The following is a 22151-nucleotide window of genomic DNA, read 5'->3' as shown; positions in this document are numbered from 1 at the left end:
TGAAATATTTAGACTTTAGAAATGTCCATAACTTTTTAAAGATTTTATTGATTGGATATGACTATGGGATCCCTCCCAGTTTTATGTCCAGAGAAAACTATAAATAAGCTATTGGTAGGTTGGCTTCTTGAAAAGTGTAAGAACTGTGGCACTTTTAAAATATTGCTCTGTTTGTTTGTGCAGCCCGACATGTCAACTTCTGACAAGACTACCTTTTTTACCTGAACAATGGCAGACATGGTGCAGTAGGAGTGTTTTGTCAGCCTGCCATGCACATAGCAGGGGCTGCAAGGCACCTTTCTCCAATTCTTTTAATGGGATAGTTCACCCAAAAATGACAAATCTCTCATCATTTCCTCCCCCATATGCCATCCCAGATGTGTATGACTTTCTAATGCAGAACACAAATGAAGATATTTAGAAGAGTATTTCAACTCTGTAGGTCCATAAAATACAAGTGAATAGTGACCAGAATTTGAAGCTCCAGAAATCACATAAAGGCAGCATAAACATAGTCTATCAGACTCCATGTGTTTAGAAGTTTGGATGAGAAACAGATCAACATTGAAGTCCTTTTTATTATTAATCTCCAGTTTCACTTTTTGAAAGTGGAGATTTATAGTAAAAAAAAAAGGACTTCAATATTGATCCGTTTCTCACCCACAACTATCATATCACTTCTGAAGATATCGATTTTACCACTAGTGTATGTTTACCACAAGTCATACGGATTACTTTTATGCTGCCTTTGTGATTTTTGGAGCTTCAAGTAATTTTTATTTGTATAGGGCTTTTCACAACACATAATTTTCTGTAAAACTGCTTGGAAATTATGCTATAACAGAAAATGAAACTGTAATGTCTGTTTTGTCTTTGTCATCATTGTGCGGTTTGATGAAAACATGATTGTAGATTATGCCATATATACTGTATATTATTTATATACACACACTGATGAGCCAAAACATTATGACCACCTGCCTAATGTGCTGTTGGCCCTCCGCATGCCGCTAAAACAGCGCTGACCCGCCGAGGCATGGACTCTACAAGACCCCTGAAGGTGTCCTGTGGTATCTGGCACCAAGACATTCGCAGCAGATCCTTCAAGTCCTGAAGTTGCGAGGTGGAGCCCCCGTGGATCGGACTTGTTGGTCCAGCACATCCCACAGATGCTCAATCAGATTGAGATCTGGGGAATTTGGAGTCCAGGGCAACACCTTGAACTCTTCATAATGTTCCTCAAACCATTCCAGAACAATGTGTGCAGTGTGGAAGGACAAATTATTCTACTGAAGGAGGCCACTGCCATCAGGGAACATCAATGCCATGAAGGGGTGTACCTGGACTGCAGTGATGTTTAGGTAGGTGGCCAGTGTCAAATTGACATCCACATGAATGGCCGGACCCAGGGTTTCCCAGCAGAACATTGTCCAGAGCACACACTTTCACACACACATATTCTCCTTAAAATCTTTGTGTTCTGCAGAAGAAAGTAAGGCATACACATCAGGGATGGCATTAGGGTGAGTAAATGATGAGAATTTTAATTGGTGAATCTCTTTAAGAGTACTCTCTAATTATTACAGTGACAAGACACAAGGCTACAGGTTTAGATCAAGGCTAGTCATGTTTCATTTGTAGCAGAACAGCACAGATTTATTTAACATTTCAATTCACAGAGGTGTTAACAGGAGATCAGATCTTTTCCACAAAAAAAGGTGGACCTGAAGACACATGACAAATGACTTGTAGCTGTGTGACACCTTATTATGATACCTAATTAATTCCCTATATATCCATATAAATGTATTGGTAACCCATAATTACTGACTAAAATCAATTTGAAATAAAACTCATTTTTATACACAACAAACAGCATCCTTAAAACAAAACATCATTAATGACTCCACTTTAACATACTCAATTAGTTATTCTTACAGGTTATTGCCTGAACACTTTGACCCAACATCTCAAAAACTCTACTTTTTAGGCGTGGACACCGAACAAGCCCTAAACACGGAAAAAACTTGAGTAGGCACTTCTGTTTTCTTCCACTTTTTCAGGGTCTTTGCGACTTGTGGGAAAGTGGACAAGATTTCCCTTGACACTATGTGCCATTCCAACCTATCATATAGTGTCAGATGGTCACTCATTCACGTTCTAAGCAAATGATTTGTGGGTGCTTGAATATTTATGTTGCTTTTGAATATACAAACTAAGACATTGGCCTGATATTGCATGACCTCCGCCTCCAGACAAATCAATATGTGATATTCTGCGATTACTCATCTTATGCATTAAGCGAAATGGTTTTCGATCAGTACCATCTCGCTGGCGCCAAAACATTATAAATGATTCGTTGATTGTTTCTCAAACAGTAGTTTACACAAAGCGACAATAACGTAGAGAAGGCATCGTAGAGCTTGCTGTTGTTTTGTGAACTTCAACACTGAAAATCAATGTGGTCAGGAAAAAGGAATGGGGTAGGGAAGACAACATTAATCTTCTCCAATACTTTTTGGGTCTAGGATGAATGACAAGCTACAAAAGGGAGACCGATTAAAACACGGGTAATAAATAAAGCTGGAGGCTAAAAAACAAGCTCAGAATGAACAAATAACTTTTTCAGTGTTCCTTCCATAGTTTAAAAATTTAGTAGCTGTGGCTTTCACAAGTGCTCACAGTTGAAGTGTTATAAGGATACTTGCGTGATTAGTTTAGGGTTAAGGTGCTTACTTTCCTCCAGTGTTACAGTTGGGACCAGAATTAGAGAGCTCAGAGCATACAGTTACTCAGAACATGGTGTAGATTTTGCTTGAAGACTTCTGGGCTGTTTTGGAATGTCAGGTTGTTTTAAGGGACATTGTGGGCCATCTCGTAATAATATATAATTCTCCTGTTAATTTAGTTTCTTCATTGTTCCATATGTCTCTTTCTCCATCCTTTATCTTTTTCCATCCTTTATCTTTTTAAGTGACACCCTGGTTCTTGCATAATCAAAATGAACAGTGACTGAAATTATTCTCGACTTACAAATAATGAAGAATCCACATTTACTGCCAGATATGATATAGAGTACATCGCCAGTTCGCGTTCTGCCCCGTCCATCAAACCATCAGAAGTCTTCCTGGAAAAATCTCTTCATGGCATCACTGAGGAATTTTCCTCACCTCTTTCTCTTACTTCTTTCTCTCTCTCTTTCCATATCCGTCTTGGGAGGTGAAAGGGTAAAGGGTGGGATTTTGGGAAGGAGAAGGTGTCAATGGTCTCCCGTAATGGAGTGTTGACGGGCCTTTAGTTCCCACAGCAGCTTCGTGTGGATTGTGCATCTGGGTCCTGCAGGTTTACTCCCCGATGTCGAGCAGCATGCGTGGGGTTTTGGGTGTCTGTTTTTGGCATCTTTTTTGCTATTGATAGATAAAGATGATAAAAGATTTTAATAAATACAAAATCAACAAGGAAAGCATCATTTTTAGTAACATTGCATTAAGCAACATACAAAGGCAAAACAAATGTCCTTTACTCACCCTCATGCAATATCAGTTGTATGACTTAATTTCTTCTGCAGAAAACAAAAAGATTTTTAGCAGGACAGCTCTCTAGGTCCATACGATGCAAGTGAATGGTGACCAGAACTTTGAAGTTTCAAAGAGCATATAAAAGCAGCATAAAATTAATCCATTTAACTCCAGTGATTAAATCCATATCTTCAGACGCAGATCAATATTTAAGTCCCTTTTTACTATAAATCTCCACTTTCACATTCTTCTTTAGTTTCTGACGATTAAAATTATTTCTGCATATCGCCACCTACAGGGCAGGGAGAAGAATTTATAGAAAAAAAGGACTTAAATATTGACCTGCTTCTCACCCACACCTATCATATCGCTTCTGAAGATATACATTCAACCACTGGAGTCTTATGTATAACTTTTATGCTGCCTTTATGTGCTTATTGGACCTTTAAAGTTCTGGCCAACATTCACTTGCATTGTATGGACCTACGTAGCTGAAATATTCTTCTAAAAATCTTTCTTCGTGTTCAGCAGAACAAAGAAAGTCATACACATCTGGGATAGCATGAGGTTGAGTAAATGATTCATTTTTGAGTGAACTATCCCTTTAATGCTTACCAATGGCCAGAAACAACTCGTTTACATTCATTGCAGTCTTGGCAGATGTTTCCATGAAAAGCAAGCCTGTGTCTTCTGCATATGTTTGGGCTTCCTGTACAGAAAAATGAGGGGTCTGAGTTACTGCACGTAACTATTAGGTCTGCCAAAGTGAACATGTTTGAGATATAATTAATGTTGGAATATAATTAATATTGAAACTTAACAAATATGAAATATCATTTATGATTAAAACACACTATTGATGGTACTAATAGTAGTAAGAACTCTGTATGTAGGCAAATTTGAAGCAAATTCAAAATGTTTGATTATTTTCAATTATTTAAATCTACGTATCGATAGCCCCAGTATATTATAAAACAAAAAGGAAAACTCGCTCTTGATATTGAAACCACAAAGAGCTACAGGTTATATGTCCAGATTTTCTATAGCTGGAATGTAGTTTTCATTCAGAACTTTTCAGAACTAAAGGTGATTGAGGATGCATAAAGAAAGGAAGAGAGATGACCTCATACTCCACCAGTCTCTTGTCAGCTAGGTCGGCCTTGTTCCCTGCTAGGGCAATGACAATGTTGGGACTGGCCTGCCTCTGCAATTCTTTCACCCAAGCTTTTGCTCGCTCAAATGTTTCCTGTAAACAGAGTGAGGCTTGCAAAATGGAAGATACAGCCAGTGTGTGTGTTCTATTTAGAGGTTAATTTCCTGAACACAAATAAAGCCTTGTCTTGAATTAAAAACTGATTTTAAATGTTGAATCATGCAAATGCAGAATGTGTGATTTTAGTCATTCCATTCTATCTACCCTTTCTATGGTATCAGATGGTATTTTGGTACAAATGGTATTTTGATCTATCACAAGTTACTGAGTGTTTATCATATTTATATACCATAGTATTTTGAGTACATGGTACTGTAAAAAAAACAACATAGAATTACCATAGTACTATGTCCAGCAACTTTTGTGAGATCTCTAAAATAATGGAATGATATGACAACTGCACTAAAATAACTTTAATAAGTGGCTAATTTGTTGTTGCCAAAGGCTAAGAAATAAATAGCTGTGCGTTCAACCAAAAATGAAAATTTCTAAAGCCAAAAACATTTGTACCATGAGTGTACTACAGTTAACTTACAGGCTTGGTGATGTCAAACACTACAATGGCCGCCTGGGCTCCACGGTAGTACATGGGAGCCAAGCTGTGGTAACGCTCCTGTCCCGCTGTGTCCCAAATCTCAAACTTCACTGTAGTGTCGTCCAGACAAACAGACTGGGCTAGGAATGCAGCTGGTGTTGGCCAACACAAAGAGAAAAATAACTTATGCCAGAGATTCCAAGAATTAAACTGACAAGTTTTGTGTTCCATGTTTGGTGTAATCTGTTCTTTGAATAGAATAGAATATTTTAGCATATTATTCTACTGCTTATACTTTAAACATGAATGTGGACTGACATGTTAAATTCAGATTATTTGTTTGATGCACAAACACAAGTTTGAGGTCACATCAATTGAAATTGGCCAAATTGCTTGGCAACCGTAAACAGCCTACAGTTAGGCTAATGAACTATATTCCTTGGGAGAAAAATGGTTTATTATGATGATTATAGTTAATATATATTTTTTAATAAACACTGTTGTCTTTGATAATTTTGTTGTTATTACTCTTTTATAAAAGCACTAAGCCAATCAAGCCAGTTTGTTACAGTGACTTCAGCTCCGCTTTGTACCTTGCCTTAGAATACTCCTTAACCATGATAACATCACTGTACGCATGTCCTCGAATGGCTTATCGCTTTAACAAGACCTCCAGTTTGAAGTCTAATAGTGTTGCATTTTCTCCATTTGTACTCTGTCGGTCAGTATCTGGCTTTATTGGAGCCAAAGTCTGTAACAATGTTTGTAAACTCCAGCATGTAGATTATACTTTGAGATAGTGACACCCTGATTTGCCATCAAACTCACAAGTGATGATATATGGGACCTCTACTAATATGATTAAATAGAACGTGATCTCTGCATACACCAAATGAGCGTGTTTACATGCACGTCACTGATAACTATCAAAAATCTGCCCAATAAATAAAAGACAGTTTGAAGGGTTTACATACAAATCAATAAACCAATGCAAGAAAAAAACATTTACATGAGACTTTAAAATTACAGGTGTTTTCTCTGTTCTAAATGTCAAAACTGTTACTAGTGCCCTATCATACGTTTTATTTTCCCAAATTCCGTGTTTTCGGTTTTATTTTTTCTGAATTCCGTATTCAGTTTAATTTAATTTTATAATCAAAATGGTGTCTAATCAAATGAATTCATTAAAACTTTAAATCAAATGAAAATAGAACAGTTCATTTTCATCATAACATTGCATGATGAAATGTTATGCATTATTTTTTATCAAATGAAGTGCTATTGTACAGATCCTCACTGCAAAATTAGAACACTTATTTTTGTTAAAAAATATTTTATTTTTTAATTTTATAATTACAGTGAATATTACATTACTATAGAGTAGTAAGATATTTTTGTCTCTTTTATTCTATTTCACACGTCCATTTAAATAGAACTTTTATTCTGGCGGAAAACTGAGGGAAGCCCTTTTCGTTTCTGTGTGCTATTGATGGTAGTTTTTCACTTCCAAATAGGCAGTTTGCCTCAGGGTCCTGTGTGGTTATTAGTTACAGCAAATGGCTGTGATTTAATTAAATGTGTAGTCTGAAAGTGCACAGCCTTTATAATCACATATAGTGATTTTAATTTTATTAATTGTGCATTTTTATGACTGGATTCTGCCATTTCGTCCATGTTTTGTGCATTGCTGAAATTGTAAGTCCCTATATTACAAAGTCAGATGTGCACATTGAATTAGCTGAAAGAATGATGATTAAGGCAAAGGGAAATTTGGGGTATGAGGCAAATATCAAGGTATGCCAGTGAGGTTTTGCTTAAACCATTGTTCCTGTAGAGCTATTGGTTTAGCATGGTTCTAACAAAGGTGAGGTCATGGGTTCAATTCCCTGGGAAAATATAAATATCTTAAAGGCACTGTAATTTGCTTTGGATTTGGCATCTGCCAAATTAATAACTGTAAATATAATAAACCATTTTTGACCTCTCCCTGATAAGTAACACTGTGACATTTTACATAAGTCTTTTTAAGGCTTATTAAGCATAAATCATGAAAGACTGTGCATGTAAACACATTCAGTGTCTATTTCAAATCCATCTGTAAGGAGCTCCTAATATAATATAACATGGAGACAACTTGAATCCAGTGATTGTGAAATGCTGTTTAAATTGCCATTTCTTATTCCAAGCACTCTCAATGCTGATTACTGCAGTCCTTGTAAATATAGCTAGCCTATGGCCTATATCTGTTCTGATAGTGGGAGTTCAATTCATTTAAACTAATCTGCTGACCAAAATTCTCCTACAGACCAAAACCCAATTCTGGATGAATGATAGATGAATGCAATGTAAACCAAATTCTATGCTCACCTCCAATGGTGGTCTCCTGAAACTCATCAAACTGGCCTTTAACAAAGCGAAGTACCAGGCTGGACTTGCCGACGGCCATGTCTCCCAGCAGCACCAGTTTGAACTGGCAGATCTTGGTCTGCGGTAGGCTCCCATTAGCCCTGCCGGTCCCGCGTGTGCTCATGATGGAGGAAGGGTGGGCGTCCTCCCTGGTAGCCTGGTAGTCTATGAAAACAACAACTTAAGTGGTGGACTGAGGACTCAGTTTTTCCAAGAACTGGACACTTTTTTGTGCTCTGAAGACAGCAGTCAGCCTCTGTGATGCTAAAAAAACACAACAGTAAAATCATTAAGAGTCGAACAAAGTGGAAGAGGAAGTCACCGAGACTTAAAAAGCAAAACACTCCAGTATGTTCTGGTAGAGTGTTAACTTACAGAAAATGAGAGCTTTTTTGTCATTTCAAGGAATTCTTCTCTGACATAAATAATGTATAATTCTGGGAGCAACACTGGTGCACTTTTTTCTGAAGTGTATTCTGATGGGACCATTCTGCGATTGCTTGAAGTTTTGCTGCTACATTTCTATGACGTGTTAGTAAAACTGAAAAGTATAATTATTAATTGTTTATTTTACCATACTTCAATGCAGTGGTAATTTAATATTCAATTTAACACTCTACATCAGGAGTTTGGTTTAATAGTAAAATAAAATATTTGGAAATTATAGATTCTAAAGGCTTATTTTAATGTCTGCCACAAAGTGGACACATTTGTTTTACTCTCAGAACATTATCGATCTGTTTACACGCTCACGGGTCATGATGTGGGTCTTGTCAATGGTTTATTTGGCATCCCATTCAGCACACAACTGAATAAAACGGGCTGCATAACACTGATAAATGATTACTGCCAGAGTAACATTCACATAGAGTTGTGAGTGACTTCAGCATTTTACAAATAACACAAAGAACAAACATTTTCCTCTATCACTTGGATTTGCTCTGATGTCCTCTCCGCGTGCAAATGATGCGAAGATCTATTGGGATTTTACTAAAGTTCATCACTGAAAAGGTTTGCTCACAGACTTGGCACTAAATAGCACACGCAGCAATACAAATTGACACGGAGTGGCTGCATCACACTTTTCTTTGAGAATAATATTGCACTATTGAGCACTTTACGTTTTTTTCCGAAGATGAGAGAGTGCACGCACTCGCATGCATGGTTGCCAGATTGCATAAATTAAGTATAAGGCGAAATATTTCATATTTGTGCAAGTATAAATCTCTGATTGGGGTGTTGCATCTATTATCTGGCAACCCTGAGCATATTAAAAGCTTATGGATGTGTGATAGGTCCCAAAGCCAGATAAATGAAAACTTTCATGACAAATCGACCCGAGGGCAGCAGTTTGCCCTGGTCTGCAATTGAGACTGCTCTAAGGTTTGTTTGAGGGTGCTTAGCACCCTCAAGCACCCCCGTAGAACTGGGCCTGTTGCTTGACAAGCCTCATGCTTGTCAATATTTCCTGTTTGACACCTGAAGCTTCATTTGTGTTATGAAGCCATATAAACCGAAGTCAGAACGGATGGAAACAAGGTGGCAAGTGCCTAACCTCAAGAAACCTTCATGTGTGACTTAATGGGTACAGCAGGAAAAAAATAAACTGTAGCACACTGCACTCTGTCATATCATTTGACTATTGCAAATATCATCTTGGCATATCAGAGAAAATGTCTAGTCATTAAAATTAGAAGCTCTATGACACATTTAACACCTAGATGCTTTAATGAACAGTTTCCCATCAATAATATTTTTTTTCTTTTTGCAAATCTGTTGACCTGTTTGAAAATCACCTAAACCTCTTTGTGGTTAATCAGTCAAGTGCTGCTCTGCTCTCTGAGTTTGCACCATTGTCACTTCACAGTGCAAATATTTATAGCTTCAAGTACATAGGTTAAAGTCAGTTGATGACGTCTGCTATGCCAGGAAAACCTTTATTGTATTCCAATGCATGCCTCCTCTTGCAACTATTTATACACACGAAATAATGAGATTTGGGTCATACTTTACATTACAGTGTTCATGTTTCAGTGTAATTACACTCATGTGAACTAAATATGTAATAACATTGTTGAGCTGCTTGTAATGGCCATGGACATTGCAATGTAAAGTGTTACTATGATTTGAAATTGTTAAAGTCACATGTAATTGCATAGATGGAATTGCATAGTTTAGACTATATGGGGTGGCCAATGCTTATGACAGTATTTTTGTCATTTCATATTGATTTTTCATGAGTCCTCCAGTTTTGCAGAACACTACAGACAGATAACGTTTATGTTGTCTAATGCAAAATAAGCAGGTGTTTATCTGTTTATTTTAATTAATTACTCAAATGATCAGGTGTATGCCTAGTTTCCATCCACTTTTTGCGCTATTTTGTTATTGACAAAGTGAAAATGCGTAAAAAACAATGTTGTGAAATTTGCCGTCTTCTGCCTGTTTCCATTCAAATTACCTTTTATCGATAAAAATGGTGTGCTTGATGACGTTGTGCCTAAAAAACACTTTGTCGCATAAGTTTCGGTTTATCGCAAAAGAAATCTGCCCTTAAGCCGTTTCCATACAGAAATGTGTTTATCGCTAATTGTGCACCTTTCGCCTCCCAGATGTCCCTATTTTTCTTTTTTTTCCCACCAAAGTTTTGGTAAAATGGGGAGAGTATTGAGACAATTCATTGAAATTAGACAGCTTACTGTCATTTTAATTTCACAAATAAAAGCAATCAGAAGACGAGGAATTGCAATCAAAAGGGAACATATGCCGTTCTGAAAGGACTGTAATATTGGTCCTGACGTTGCGGCCATTGCCGGTTTCCACCGGTTCCGACCCGAAAGTGAATCATCATGGCCCTGTTCAAGCTGGCAACTGCACCAAGTAGTGGGGAAAACTTCCGGTCTTAATATAAGGACCATCCATCGATGTGTATATGCGGTGTGCACAGCTATTAAAGAAAAATTATGCGGTGTAATATCAGGGTTTACATATGATACATTCCTGATATTCAATAGGCTATTTTGAACAATCATCTAATCTAAAGCGACGCCATCACAACTGCATTATGTCCCGCATATTTGTCCAGTAACTTTTAACGACCAACTGAATTTGATTGTCATCTAAAATTAATTTTAGCATCATAATGCAATTTACATTTTCTGAAGAAGCTCAGCAAATGTGATCCGAGGTAAAGAGGGTTAGATTTAAAATATTTAACCGTTTTAAAATGTTCAAAAGGTTGTTTTCTGAAAGTGAACTCAGCATTGGACAAATAGTTCTGATAGTTTATAGTCTTGAAAAAAGAACATCCTGATGTAATTCAGCTGACTTTTTTCATCTGCAGAACAGGGTAATGCTAATTTAAGTTTGTGTAAAGAAAAGGCATATATAGGTCTAAAAATATAATTTTTTCGTTTGGTAATTAATTTTTTTAATTTAATGCTTTTTTCATTTGGTAATTTATTTAATTTAATTCAGGGAATTTTGCCGGTATCTTTCAAAAGTATAAACAATAATTTAATATAATGGGGTTTTATGTTAGTGCTCCAAAAAAGCACACTGATACCTTTCTCCTAGTATTGTGTATTTATTTTTAATTTAAAACATCTTTTGTGTATAGAAATGATATGTTTTTTGTATTGTGGGCTAATTCCATGACTGCCGTCTATTATTTTGAATGGTGTGAAAAAGCAACTTTAATAAATAAACAGATGTCTACCGCGATTACATTCATCACAAACAGTGGTCATTCATTTGTTCTCCGTGCACTTGTCGATGTGTATGATATGAGATATTTGTGTTGACACTCCTGGAAGTGTTATGTTTGCAGCATGGGATCTATATGCCATTAAGATCAATCCATAATCATGTACAATAAATTGAATTTCAAGGATCCTATACCTTGTCGTCATGATTAACACAGGCTAACGATTGGGGCAAATTCTGTCATGTGAAACTACATTTTTGCGTTAATGACACTTTTCTCGACAAAAAGTGTTTCCAAACCAGTTTTTCGCGACATTTGATGAATCCACATAGAGTTTATGCGCTAGAGTTAAACGGAAAAATATTATGTCAATTTTAGCGATAATTTGAGTTTCCATCAGCTTTATTTTGATGCGCTAAAACTTTTTTCGCAAAAACTCCTTTGTGATTTGATACATATCTCAAATAAACATGTGTCTGTCTCTGTGATCTGATTCATAATTCTAATAAGGCGTATGTCTATGTGTTGATTCATAATTCATAATTATAGGCTAGTAATCAACTGTATGTTTACGTGATCTGATGCATAATTCTAATAACCAAGTGCACATCTGTGTGATCTTATGCATAACTATACGCAAGTGTATGTAATATGATGCATAACTCTAATAATCAGGTGCATTTCTATGTGATCGAAAGCATAACTATAATAAGCAGTTGTAAGTGTATGTGCTCTTATGTATGAGAGGCGCAATATATACTCTGACCATTAACGTGACTCGTCTCGATCCAGACGAAACAAGACAAGCGGGCCAAGCGCTGCCACGAGCACCAAATTCGAAAATTCTGGCACCCCATTTGGATAGGCAGAATTATATAAAACAATTATCATTAGTGATATTTACCTGGTGTTGCCAGTTTCGGTTGTTTTGTCGGGTGGTGGTTCGGTTGTTGATCTATCAACTGGTTAACAGGCTGCAAGCGCTTCCTACATAGCCGCGCATGCGCAGTGAGTCATCCAAATCAGAGTATATTTGGACTAATGCTTTTCTAGTCTGAGATTTTGCTCGTTTTGCTATAGTTGATGTTGTAATGACTATTCTTGCCGTATAACTCATTATTTTTATATAATAAAACCATAATTGTTTGTGGTCACAAAACGTCTTATACACAGTTTCTTCAAACTAAATTCAAAATAAATGAAATTTATTTTACATTTTAGAAGACAAATAAAGCTAGTTTACGTTTCTTATAACTTAGAAAAGTAACACGTTAAACTTTTATTTTGAAATCGTAGGACGCGTTCCAAGCTTCATTGTCTTTGCATAATACATACATTAATACATACTGATATATCAACAAATATATACATTATTTATATTTTTAAATGTATCTGTGCTGCTGACAGAAAGCGCTTTGCTATTTGTATCAATACAATACGACAAACAACGTATCCATTTAAGATTTATGACTTTTATTTTGAAACAATGCCGTGCTCAAAATAGAAGGGTGAACGTAACCTCAAATTTCCCTATTCACCAGAGAAACTAGCGCGTAGTCATCTTGAAAATGTTGTCTCTGAACTTCCGTTCTCGCGGTTCTCATATAGATATCTATGGTGTTGATATCAAAGTGTAATTAGCTTGTGAAGTGGATTTACAGGTTATAGAGTTGCCAACAGCTATCATGAGTATTTTAAAGTGTTCAGGGTGGGGGTGTTAAAACAACAGTACTTCATTCATAAATACACAAGACCCTACTTTCAAGCTGTAGATGGACTGATATGCCTCTGTGCTCATGAAACTCCAAGAGAAAACACAAAAGTCATTTAAAATATCTCGTACAACCTCTGACCATCTTCTCGTGTCATTCACCCATCACGTTATAGTTGAGGTAAGCAGATTTTTTGAACGTTAAACCGGGTAGGGGGAGGGGTGCAACTATATTTACACATACACATGTGACAGTGTATGTTTTATTTTATATTCCGTTTACAACAATTTTAATGACATTTAAGCCTCTAAAAATTTTTAGGGTGACGAATTTTAAAAAGTGCAATTGTAATTTTCATTCATGTTGAAACGCATGTGTAATAATATGAGCTGTCACTGTTGGAAATTCCATATCAACTACAAATTATTAACAAGTTGAAACCTAAAAAAATAAGCACAATTACACATGTAACAATGAAACGCTTGTATGATGAAAAAGTACAGTGTGTCAGCTGTCTGAATGTGGTCTGCCAGGTCCAATTTACGTGTGTGACTGCGGTCACGCCAGCCTCCACTTGGAAAAGCGTGGGCTGTGTCTCATTTGGAAGGATGCGTCCTCCGGAGGCCGCATACGTCATCGAGGCTGTCTCGTTTCAGAAGAGCAAGTAGGACACTTCGAATGCTGCCTTGCAATGCGACCTTCTTTCACGGGAATTCGGAGGATGCATGAGATGTATCCTTCCTGGGCACTCATAACCCATAATTCTTTGCTTCAACGGAAATGTCTAAAAAAAATGACACCAATTTGCCCGTAAATATGATGTTCAAACAAGGAATGTTCATTCCCAAGTTGAAGTACCTCAGTAGATGGGTGCAGAGTATATAATATGTATAATTATATTAATATATCATTAAAATAAAGTATTAGACTAAAAGTACACCTGTAAAATCTATTTTCTTTTCTCTTTGCATCATTATAAATCTCCTAAAATGTACCTCATACATTCCCTACCAAAGGGACTTTGTTCACTTCTCACTCGAAGTGCTGGCGCTTGTTAAAGAGTGGCGTGCTGTCATAGTAACCATGTTACATTCCGTTTCCGTTTGTCCTAGGAAGGCCGTCTCGTTTAAAAGATGCTTGTTTAAAGGAGGACACTCAGTATACTGCAGCATTCAAAGGACGCGTCCTACCTAGCACGCAGCCTTCGAAACGAGACACAGCCATGGTCAAGCTAGCCCCACACTGTTTTGCGGTATGCGTATACACTGTGCATTACGGTAAAAGGGTGTAAGAACTGAATTCAAAATAAAAGCGAACTTCCGGTGAAAGTAATTTCACATTAAGTCAGTCTGTCAATAAAGAATGAATGAAAAAATAAATAAATGAACAAACATACATAAATAACTACATAAAACAAAATGAATAAATATTAAACAAAAAATAAACTATTTTAATAAAAAAAAAAATTAAAAAATGATGCCTGCAAACTTAATAATAAATAAATAATAAAGAATATATTTCCAAAGACCATCTGAATTTTAAGCACCAAAATGACAGACTGTCATTAAGAAACTTCCTGTTTTCAAAGAACAATTTCACTTAAGAATGATAGTACACCACCTCACAGTGTCACTCACACAATATCAGGACTGTCAAAATTAAAGCCCTCTAAAATGTCATATACATACTGTGTTTTCTATAAATTCAGATAGATGTTTAAAGGAAACTCCCTGTTTCCAAAGAACAATTTCACTTCAGAGTGAAAGGACACCACCTCAGAGTGTCACACATTATGGCTGTGTCTCGTTTGGAAGGCTGCATGCTTGGTAGGACGTGTCCTTTGAAGGCTGCAGTATACCGAGTGTCCTCCTTTAAACAAGCCTCGTTTAAACGAGACGGCCTTCATAGGACAAATGGAAACAGAACGTAACATGGTTGCTATGACAGCACGTCACTCTTTAACAAGCGCAAGCACTTCGAGTGAGAAGGGAACAAAGTCCCTCTGGAAGGGAATGTATGAGGTACATTTTAGGAGAGTTATAATGATGTAAAGAGATAAGAAAATAGATTTTACAGGTGTACTTTTAGTCTAATACTTTATTTTAATAATATTAATATAATTATACATATTATATACTCTGCACTCATCTACTGAGGTACTTCAACTTGGGAATTAACATTCCATGCGTTTGAACATCATATTTACGGGCAAATTGGCGTAATTATTTTTCAGTTGAAGCAAAGAATTGTGGGTTGTGAGTGCCCATGAAGGATACATCTCATACATCCTCCGAATTCCCGTGAAAGAAGGTCGCATTCGAAGGCTGCATTCTAAGTGTCCTACTCGCTTTTCTTCGATGACGTATGCGGCCGACAAATGCGACCTCCGGAGGACGCAGCCTTCCAAACGTGACACGGCCAATGTCAGGGCAGTCTGATGTTGTATTTCAAAAGCCCTCAAAAATGTCATTATACATGTTGTGTTTTCTATAAATTCAGGTAGATATTAAAAGGAAACTCCCTGTTTCCAAAGAACAATTTAACTTAAGTATGATTGTACACCACCTCAGAATGTCAATCTCACAATGTCAGGGCAGTCTGATGTTGAATTTCAAAATTAAAGCCCTCTAAAATGTCATATATAAGATGTGTTCTGTCTACATTCAGACAGATATTTAAAGTAAATTATTAACTTATAATTTTCAGTACATAAATGCAGTCAACCACACAGTATTTCTGGTGGATCCTGCAAAAAGTTCCTCAGAGGAAGCTGATTCCAACCTTGCAGCAAAAAGTTTCAGGTATTCATTCATTTAATCAATCAGTATTACATCCTTTAGAATTGTGGCTATTTGATGTAACACGTGCAGTTGCGCAGCACTGAAGAATTTTTTTGTCCATTTTACCACATGAATGTGCTGGAGTTTTTCATGGTGCTTCTAGTGCTAGTGAAATTAATAAGCCATATGTGGCATCAGGCTAGAATCCATTTGGTGGTGCAAGGGACCATTCCACAAGGGGCTTGTCATCTTCCAAGGGCCTCCAGAGAGGATTGTCAGTGGAGAATATATGCACAGCAGCATGTTGGTCTTCCTTGTTCTCATTCGTCTGCTTTTATTTGTGAGATGGCTCTCAGCCCACGATGACCCATTCTCTCTTGGGTGTGCTTGGAAAGGACTAGAGAGGACCAGCGGCTTTTACACTGGCCCCTCCATTACTGTGTAGTGGTGTACTCTTTCTGTGAATAGTTGCCATTTTTCATGGGTTGTTCAGTTCTGGTCTGTTGTTGTGGTGCATATTTACACCCACTCTGTTCTACTGACAGTTACAGTTTGTAATCTTTTAAAAATATACAGTGCTGTAATAGGTTTTAAATGATGGCTGTTGCCCATTGTGTTGTAAGTTAACACTCCTAATGGAGCCACTGAGCCTGTGGGACATTTACCTACATCCAGCTTCAGCCTTTATCCCAGTAGTGACAGCCCTAAAAGGTGGAACCCAACATGAAATATAACGTGACATACAATTTGTGTCTCCTGATTCAATGAGTGTAGGCAGAACCTGTTAGGGTGGGGGCCCCACCTGCTTTTTGTTTTGCTTCGGGGAGCAGAACTATCTTGGCACAGCACTTATGTTCAAGGTGTGGACATTGGTGGGGCCCTTCTCAGGAGGGTGGTAAACAAAAGTTTTCAGTGATGAGCATGCACACACGGGGTACACCCAATATCAACCCAATAGCTACACCTACACTCAAGGAATTTAGAGGTATATTTGGTATGTCATGTTTTTATTTTTCACGTTTCACAACAAATCAAATACCAGTACGCTTGATTTTTGCCTTTATAAATTCACACTTTATGTAGTCAATAAAAATCTCACAGAGTTTGTATTGTAGCGAAATACTGCATTTGTTTACATTCAGGGTTGTTCAGTAGGTGAATCTTTGTGATTGTAGGGTGGGAAAGAGAAGGCAAACAACTTTCTTTGGCATGGATTCATGAACGAAATTAAAAGTTTGAGAAGATTATTTGGGTGTATTTAAATTATCAAACATAATGTAATATTACTGAGAATATTTATTGGATCCAGTTATAATTTGTATCATATGTAGCTAACTTTCTCTGCTTTGTTCCAAATGTAAATAACTTCCATCATAAATCACATTCAGTGAGTACCTAAAAATGAGAAGAACGTGCCATGGGTAAATGGAGTGGGTGGACATACAGTGGAAAGGAGGAGTTCTGACCCATCCAGTCCCGTGGGGTGGCAGTAGCTGTGGGGTAATTGTCATCATGGTAAGTGAAGTAATGTAATACCTAAAAATGCAAGTTTTATTCTCAAGTAGGTTAGCTCACAGTTGTCTTCTTCAAATTAAATCCATGTCTTCGTTAAACTCCGTTTTACCTGTGCAATTATATTTTGCTATAGAATAATCAGATACAAGTACAGAAGCAAATGAGTAAATACGAGTTATTTTGGAATATGTTATAAGTTATGCCTTTAGGACAGCTGCACTATGCAGGAGTCAGGCACATATTATGTTTTGAATATTTGTGTTTGTTTACATGGCAAGGGCAGTGATGAAGGCCTTTCCAGCTCTTCCACTCATCAGGTTTGGGACGTCCAAAAATGAAATAGCACATGCAAGAACAACAGTGGCTCTCCAGATTCTGAAAGCATCAGGTTTGTAAAGGAAGTTTTTGTCTGTACTGTGGAGGAATACTAACCAACTTTGTCAGGACTCAAGTCAGGACTCAAACACACAAGTCAGCAGACAAGTATAAGGTAAAGAAGTTGTAGAAGAAATCTTTTAAGGAAACTTCTCTCTTCTTAATTGAAGAAAATAATCTTTAAGCATCAGAGGAAGACAGATGGTTATGGTGAGCATTTCACTGCGCAGCGGAGAGAGATTTCACAGCAGTTATGAAATGTCTTCTGAAGGGTTAGCATTTAGAGCAAGGTTGTATACTAATAAATAAAGGCTAGCCCAAAACAATGGGTTGTGTGCTGGGCTAATCAAGATGTTTGAGTGATAGTAAAGGTAAATAGAACTCTGGAAATCCTGGACAGTAATTAACAATACAATTTAGTTCAAACTGCCAGTGGCCCATTTGGCTAATCCCTTTGACACGCTGGTCAGTGTAATATCTCTGTCTGCATTAGGGGGTGTCTGGTAAATTTAATTCACATGTAAATTCAAGACAGCTTCTCAAATGCTATCTTCCTGGATGAGTAGCTCATCTGTTAATCAATGTAAAATAGTGTGTCTCAGCACAGTGTAATGTCTTACAGAAATTCAGGAAATTAATCAGGAAACGGAAAAGACAATGTTAGGATAAAAAAAGAGTTTAAACTATTAGGTAATAAAAACAAATTACACAGTCTTTACTAATCCAATATTCCAAAAGCCAGTACACAGTCTAGGTGAAAGCCAGAGAAATCAAACAATACAGGCAAATGTACGAAAAACAGGAGCCAAAAATATAAAAATGCACAGAGCAGGCAAGGATCACAAATCATTGGTAATACATGTCCAAAAAGGCTGGAATAACACCCAGGTTAACAACTCTGGGAAATTTTAACAACAGACAGTTGTATATACTAAGTGATCTATGAGGTAAGTGTGGCAGGTGAGCAGGTGAATGGGGAAGGCTGATGGATGATTAGCTGGGGAGCAGTGCAGAGAGGCAGAGGTGAGGCGGAGCAGGACAGTAGAGTGGGAATTGATAAACCAGATGATTGTTCTGAGGCATGAAGGGCTGGAGGTATGAGATCTGCAACAAGATACAAAGAGCAACCACACAGAAATGGAGAGAGAGAGAGATGAAGGGGATCTCAACGATGAAGAGGATGTTAACAGACTCTGTTTGGAATCTTGGCACAGCTTACCAACACTGTTATTGTAACAGAATGTAATGCATTTTTTTAAGGGCTGATTTAAATCTTTACCACAACAACTTGAAATGTTGCATTTAGTAATTATCTGAATATATAGAAATTTGTTGTTCAATAAGAATTAACAGAAATGAATGCAGTCTTTGCAGTACCTACTTAAAGTATTGGAAGCTAGCTGTTTATGGCGTCATTTTTATACCACCAGAACTTGAGTTTGAAAAAGCCTCCGAATTCATGATCTTGGAAAAAGACTGGGTGTAATTTGATGTTATCAAAAAATGTTGCTGTTAATTTTCAATATTTGAAAATATTTTGTGTGAATTCACCTAAAAAAAAAATCAGGTTGTGAAATTCAAGTTTTTATTATTCAAGTTGTGGATTTCAGGTGGTGAAATTCAGGTCTCAATATCCAGGTTGTTGAATACAAGTTGAGAAATTCAGGTGGCAAAATTCGAGGATGAAATCTGGGAATGCAAGGAAGAGCAAACGAACGTTGATGTAATCCATCTCTCTCTTGGACAATCGCAAAGCGACGGAAACAGCTCAAAGTCATTTTAAATGAACTAATTAATATATACAGTATATTATACATACAGTATATAGTAGTAAATATATATAGCCTACATTTTTAATAATGTGCAAAATGTCTTTCCTTTGCTCCTTGGCAATTCACATTGAACGAATCTGCTGAAAATGCAATTAAAATTATTCACGTGCACGCATACATGACCAGATAACATGATCCCCAGTTGATCCATAACACCAGCCAATCTCAGCGGTACATCACAGTAAACATCTCTCATTCAGAATTGTCAAATGTTTTTGTGTTGTTTTGTGGTCTGATTAAAATACAAGACGTCTGTGATGATCATGTCTGTATGAATGTAAGAGCTGCTTTTAACTCTTGAAGAACACACAAAAAGTGAAAGCAACCTAGGCAGTGTTTATGACTAATGTTTACTTTGTAGTCTGGCGGTGTGAATAAATTCTGTACTTCATAATCTTAGGTGTTGGCAGTGGCGTATCCAGGACATTTTTACTGGGGTGGCCAAGATGGGGCACAGACCTAGTGTGGGGTGGTGATACCGGGAGAACCTTTATGAATGGCACATGATCAAAATGTGTAAATATCACATTGCTTTGCTTCAACATCTACACATGTAGAATAAATGAATTCTTAAACTCATGTTAGCATTCACTGAATTGTTTGTATTCAATATCAGACTGTTGTTTTGACATTTGACAGTTTTCTATTCCTGTTCTATTTCAACCTATTACAGTTTCTGGGAATCTATTATTAACATAACATCCATTTTTAAATCAGTAATTGTTTAGGAAAAGTCAGTTACACATTTTTAAGAGCTATTCTCATTGTAGAGAATTAATCTGTGTATAACATCAGGTATAGTGTATAATCATAAAAAGATACAAGTACAGGTGATAACTGATTGAGGCGCAATTCAATCAATTATTCATTCATTTATTAGCTATAACTGCACTGTCCAGCAGAAATATTGTTAAATTGGGTACAAATCAGTGTGTGAGGGCTTATAGGTGTCTGTCTGGAAACCCCAAAATTGCAGATTGAGCTCTGAATACAGTAAAAAACAAAACTTATTTACAGTGTCTACTCAGGTTTATTTTCCACATGTTCTGATAGCTTCAATTACTTTGAATATTACCAAATAAAATAGTTAGTCAAATCATTCGTGGCATTTAAGTGCAATTTGCCCTGCCTCTGCATATTTAAAATGTCAAATAATAAAAACTTTGAAGATTTTATTGGTCTGACTGACCAATAATACACATAAAGAGCTCATAAATAACTCATGTAAAGATTTAAAGTACAGTCGCAGCACAAACCCTTCCATTTCACACACAGGTTAGCCATATACAGGTGCATCTCAATAAATTAGAATGTCGTGGAAAAGTTCATTTATTTCAGTAATTCAACTCAAATTGTGAAACTCGTGTATTAAATAAATTCAATGCACACAGACTGAAGTAGTTTAAGTCTTTGGTTCTTTTAATTGTGATGATTTTGGCTCACATTTAACAAAAACCCACCAATTCACTATCTCAAAAAATTAGAATACATCATAAGACCAATAAAAAAAACATTTTTAGTGAATTGTTGGCCTTCTGGAAAGTATGTTAATTTACTGTATATGTACTCAATACTTGGTAGGGGCTCCTTTTGCTTTAATTACTGCCTCAATTCGGCGTGGCATGGAGGTGATCAGTTTGTGGCACTGCTGAGGTGGTATGGAAGCCCAGGTTTCTTTAACAGTGGCCTTCAGCTCATCTGCATTTTTTGGTCTCTTGTTTCTCATTTTCCTCTTGACAATACCCCATAGATTCTCTATGGGGTTCAGGTCTGGTGAGTTTGCTGGCCAGTCAAGCACACCAACACCATGGTCATTTAACCAACTTTTGGTGCTTTTGGCAGTGTGGGCAGGTGCCAAATCCTGCTGGAAAATGAAATCAGCATCTTTAAAAAGCTGGTCAGCAGAAGGAAGCATGAAGTGCTCCAAAATTTCTTGGTAAACGGGTGCAGTGACTTTGGTTTTCAAAAAACACAATGGACCAACACCAGCAGATGACATTGCACCCCAAATCATCACAGACTGTGGAAACTTAACACTGGACTTCAAGCAACTTGGGCTATGAGCTTCTCCACCCTTCCTCCAGACTCTAGGACCTTGGTTTCCAAATGAAATACAAAACCTGCTCTCATCTGAAAAGAGGACTTTGGACCACTGGGCAACAGTCCAGTTCTTCTCCTTAGCCCAGGTAAGACGCCTCTGACGTTGTCTGTGGTTCAGGAGTGGCTTAACAAGAGGAATACGACAACTGTAGCCAAATTCCTTGACACGTCTGTGTGTGGTGGCTCTTGATGCCTTGACCCCAGCCTCAGTCCATTCCTTGTGAAGTTAACCCAAATTCTTGAATCGATTTTGCTTGACAATCCTCATAAGGCTGCGGTTCTCTCGGTTGGTTGTGCATCTTTTTCTTCCACACTTTTTCCTTCCACTCAACTTTCTGTTAACATGCTTGGATACAGCACTCTGTGAACAGCCAGCTTCTTTGGCAATGAATGTTTGTGGCTTACCCTCCTTGTGAAGGGTGTCAGTGATTGTCTTCTGGACAACTGTCAGATCAGCAG

At 37.2% G+C, this 22151-nt stretch overlaps 1 protein-coding gene and 1 long non-coding RNA gene across 8 annotated transcripts; one reads left to right on the top strand and one right to left on the bottom strand.

Annotated features, from left to right (window-relative positions):
• Positions 1-13: 13 nt before the first annotated feature.
• LOC127447146 (ras-related protein Rab-5B-like) lies at positions 14-14229 on the bottom strand. Of its 6 annotated transcripts, XR_007898287.1 has the most exons (9): positions 14086-14229; positions 13592-13874; positions 7634-7936; positions 5267-5418; positions 4642-4764; positions 4134-4227; positions 3034-3407; positions 978-1480; positions 14-387 (listed from the first exon to the last, which is right to left on the bottom strand). XR_007898287.1 is itself a non-coding variant. In XM_051708769.1 (7 exons), the coding sequence occupies exons 3-7, from the start codon at positions 7794-7796 to the stop codon at positions 3295-3297; spliced, it is 645 nt and encodes a 214-aa protein (XP_051564729.1). In that variant the 5' UTR covers positions 7797-7936; positions 13592-13874; positions 14086-14229; the 3' UTR covers positions 1490-3294. The 6 variants fall into 6 exon arrangements, 4 of the variants coding, with proteins under 4 accessions (XP_051564729.1, XP_051564731.1, XP_051564730.1 ...); XR_007898286.1 differs by having other exon boundaries at positions 14-1480; XM_051708769.1 differs by lacking the exons at positions 14-387; positions 978-1480 and having other exon boundaries at positions 1490-3407.
• Positions 13127-20453, top strand: LOC127447155 (uncharacterized). 2 transcript variants are annotated; one of them, XR_007898338.1, is made up of 4 exons: positions 13132-13270; positions 15797-15891; positions 17259-17385; positions 17664-20452. It is a non-coding gene; the product is annotated as an uncharacterized LOC127447155 (long non-coding RNA). The 2 variants fall into 2 exon arrangements; XR_007898339.1 differs by lacking the exon at positions 15797-15891 and having other exon boundaries at positions 13127-13270; positions 17664-20453.
• The last annotated feature ends 1698 nt before the right edge of the window (positions 20454-22151 follow it).

This window comes from Myxocyprinus asiaticus, chromosome 10 (assembly GCF_019703515.2).
Source record: "Myxocyprinus asiaticus isolate MX2 ecotype Aquarium Trade chromosome 10, UBuf_Myxa_2, whole genome shotgun sequence".
NCBI classification, from domain to species: Eukaryota; Metazoa; Chordata; class Actinopteri; order Cypriniformes; family Catostomidae; genus Myxocyprinus; species Myxocyprinus asiaticus.
The sequence above is the reverse complement of the archived record's forward strand: the minus strand, read 5'-3'. Positions and strand labels throughout refer to the sequence as shown.

What these genes read in the sequence shown, in the direction of transcription:
- LOC127447146 (XM_051708769.1), bottom strand. Translation starts at nt 7,796, where the DNA reads ATGAGCACACGCGGGACCGGCAGGGCTAATGGGAGCCTACCGCAGACC. An exon ending in TGTTTGACATCACCAAGCCT is followed by an intron (nt 4,765 to 5,266) that starts GTAAGTTAACTG and finishes CTCTGTTTACAG; the next exon opens with GAAACATTTGAGCGAGCAAA. An exon ending in AGAGACTGGTGGAGTATGAG is followed by an intron (nt 4,228 to 4,641) that starts GTCATCTCTCTT and finishes TTTTCTGTACAG; the next exon opens with GAAGCCCAAACATATGCAGA.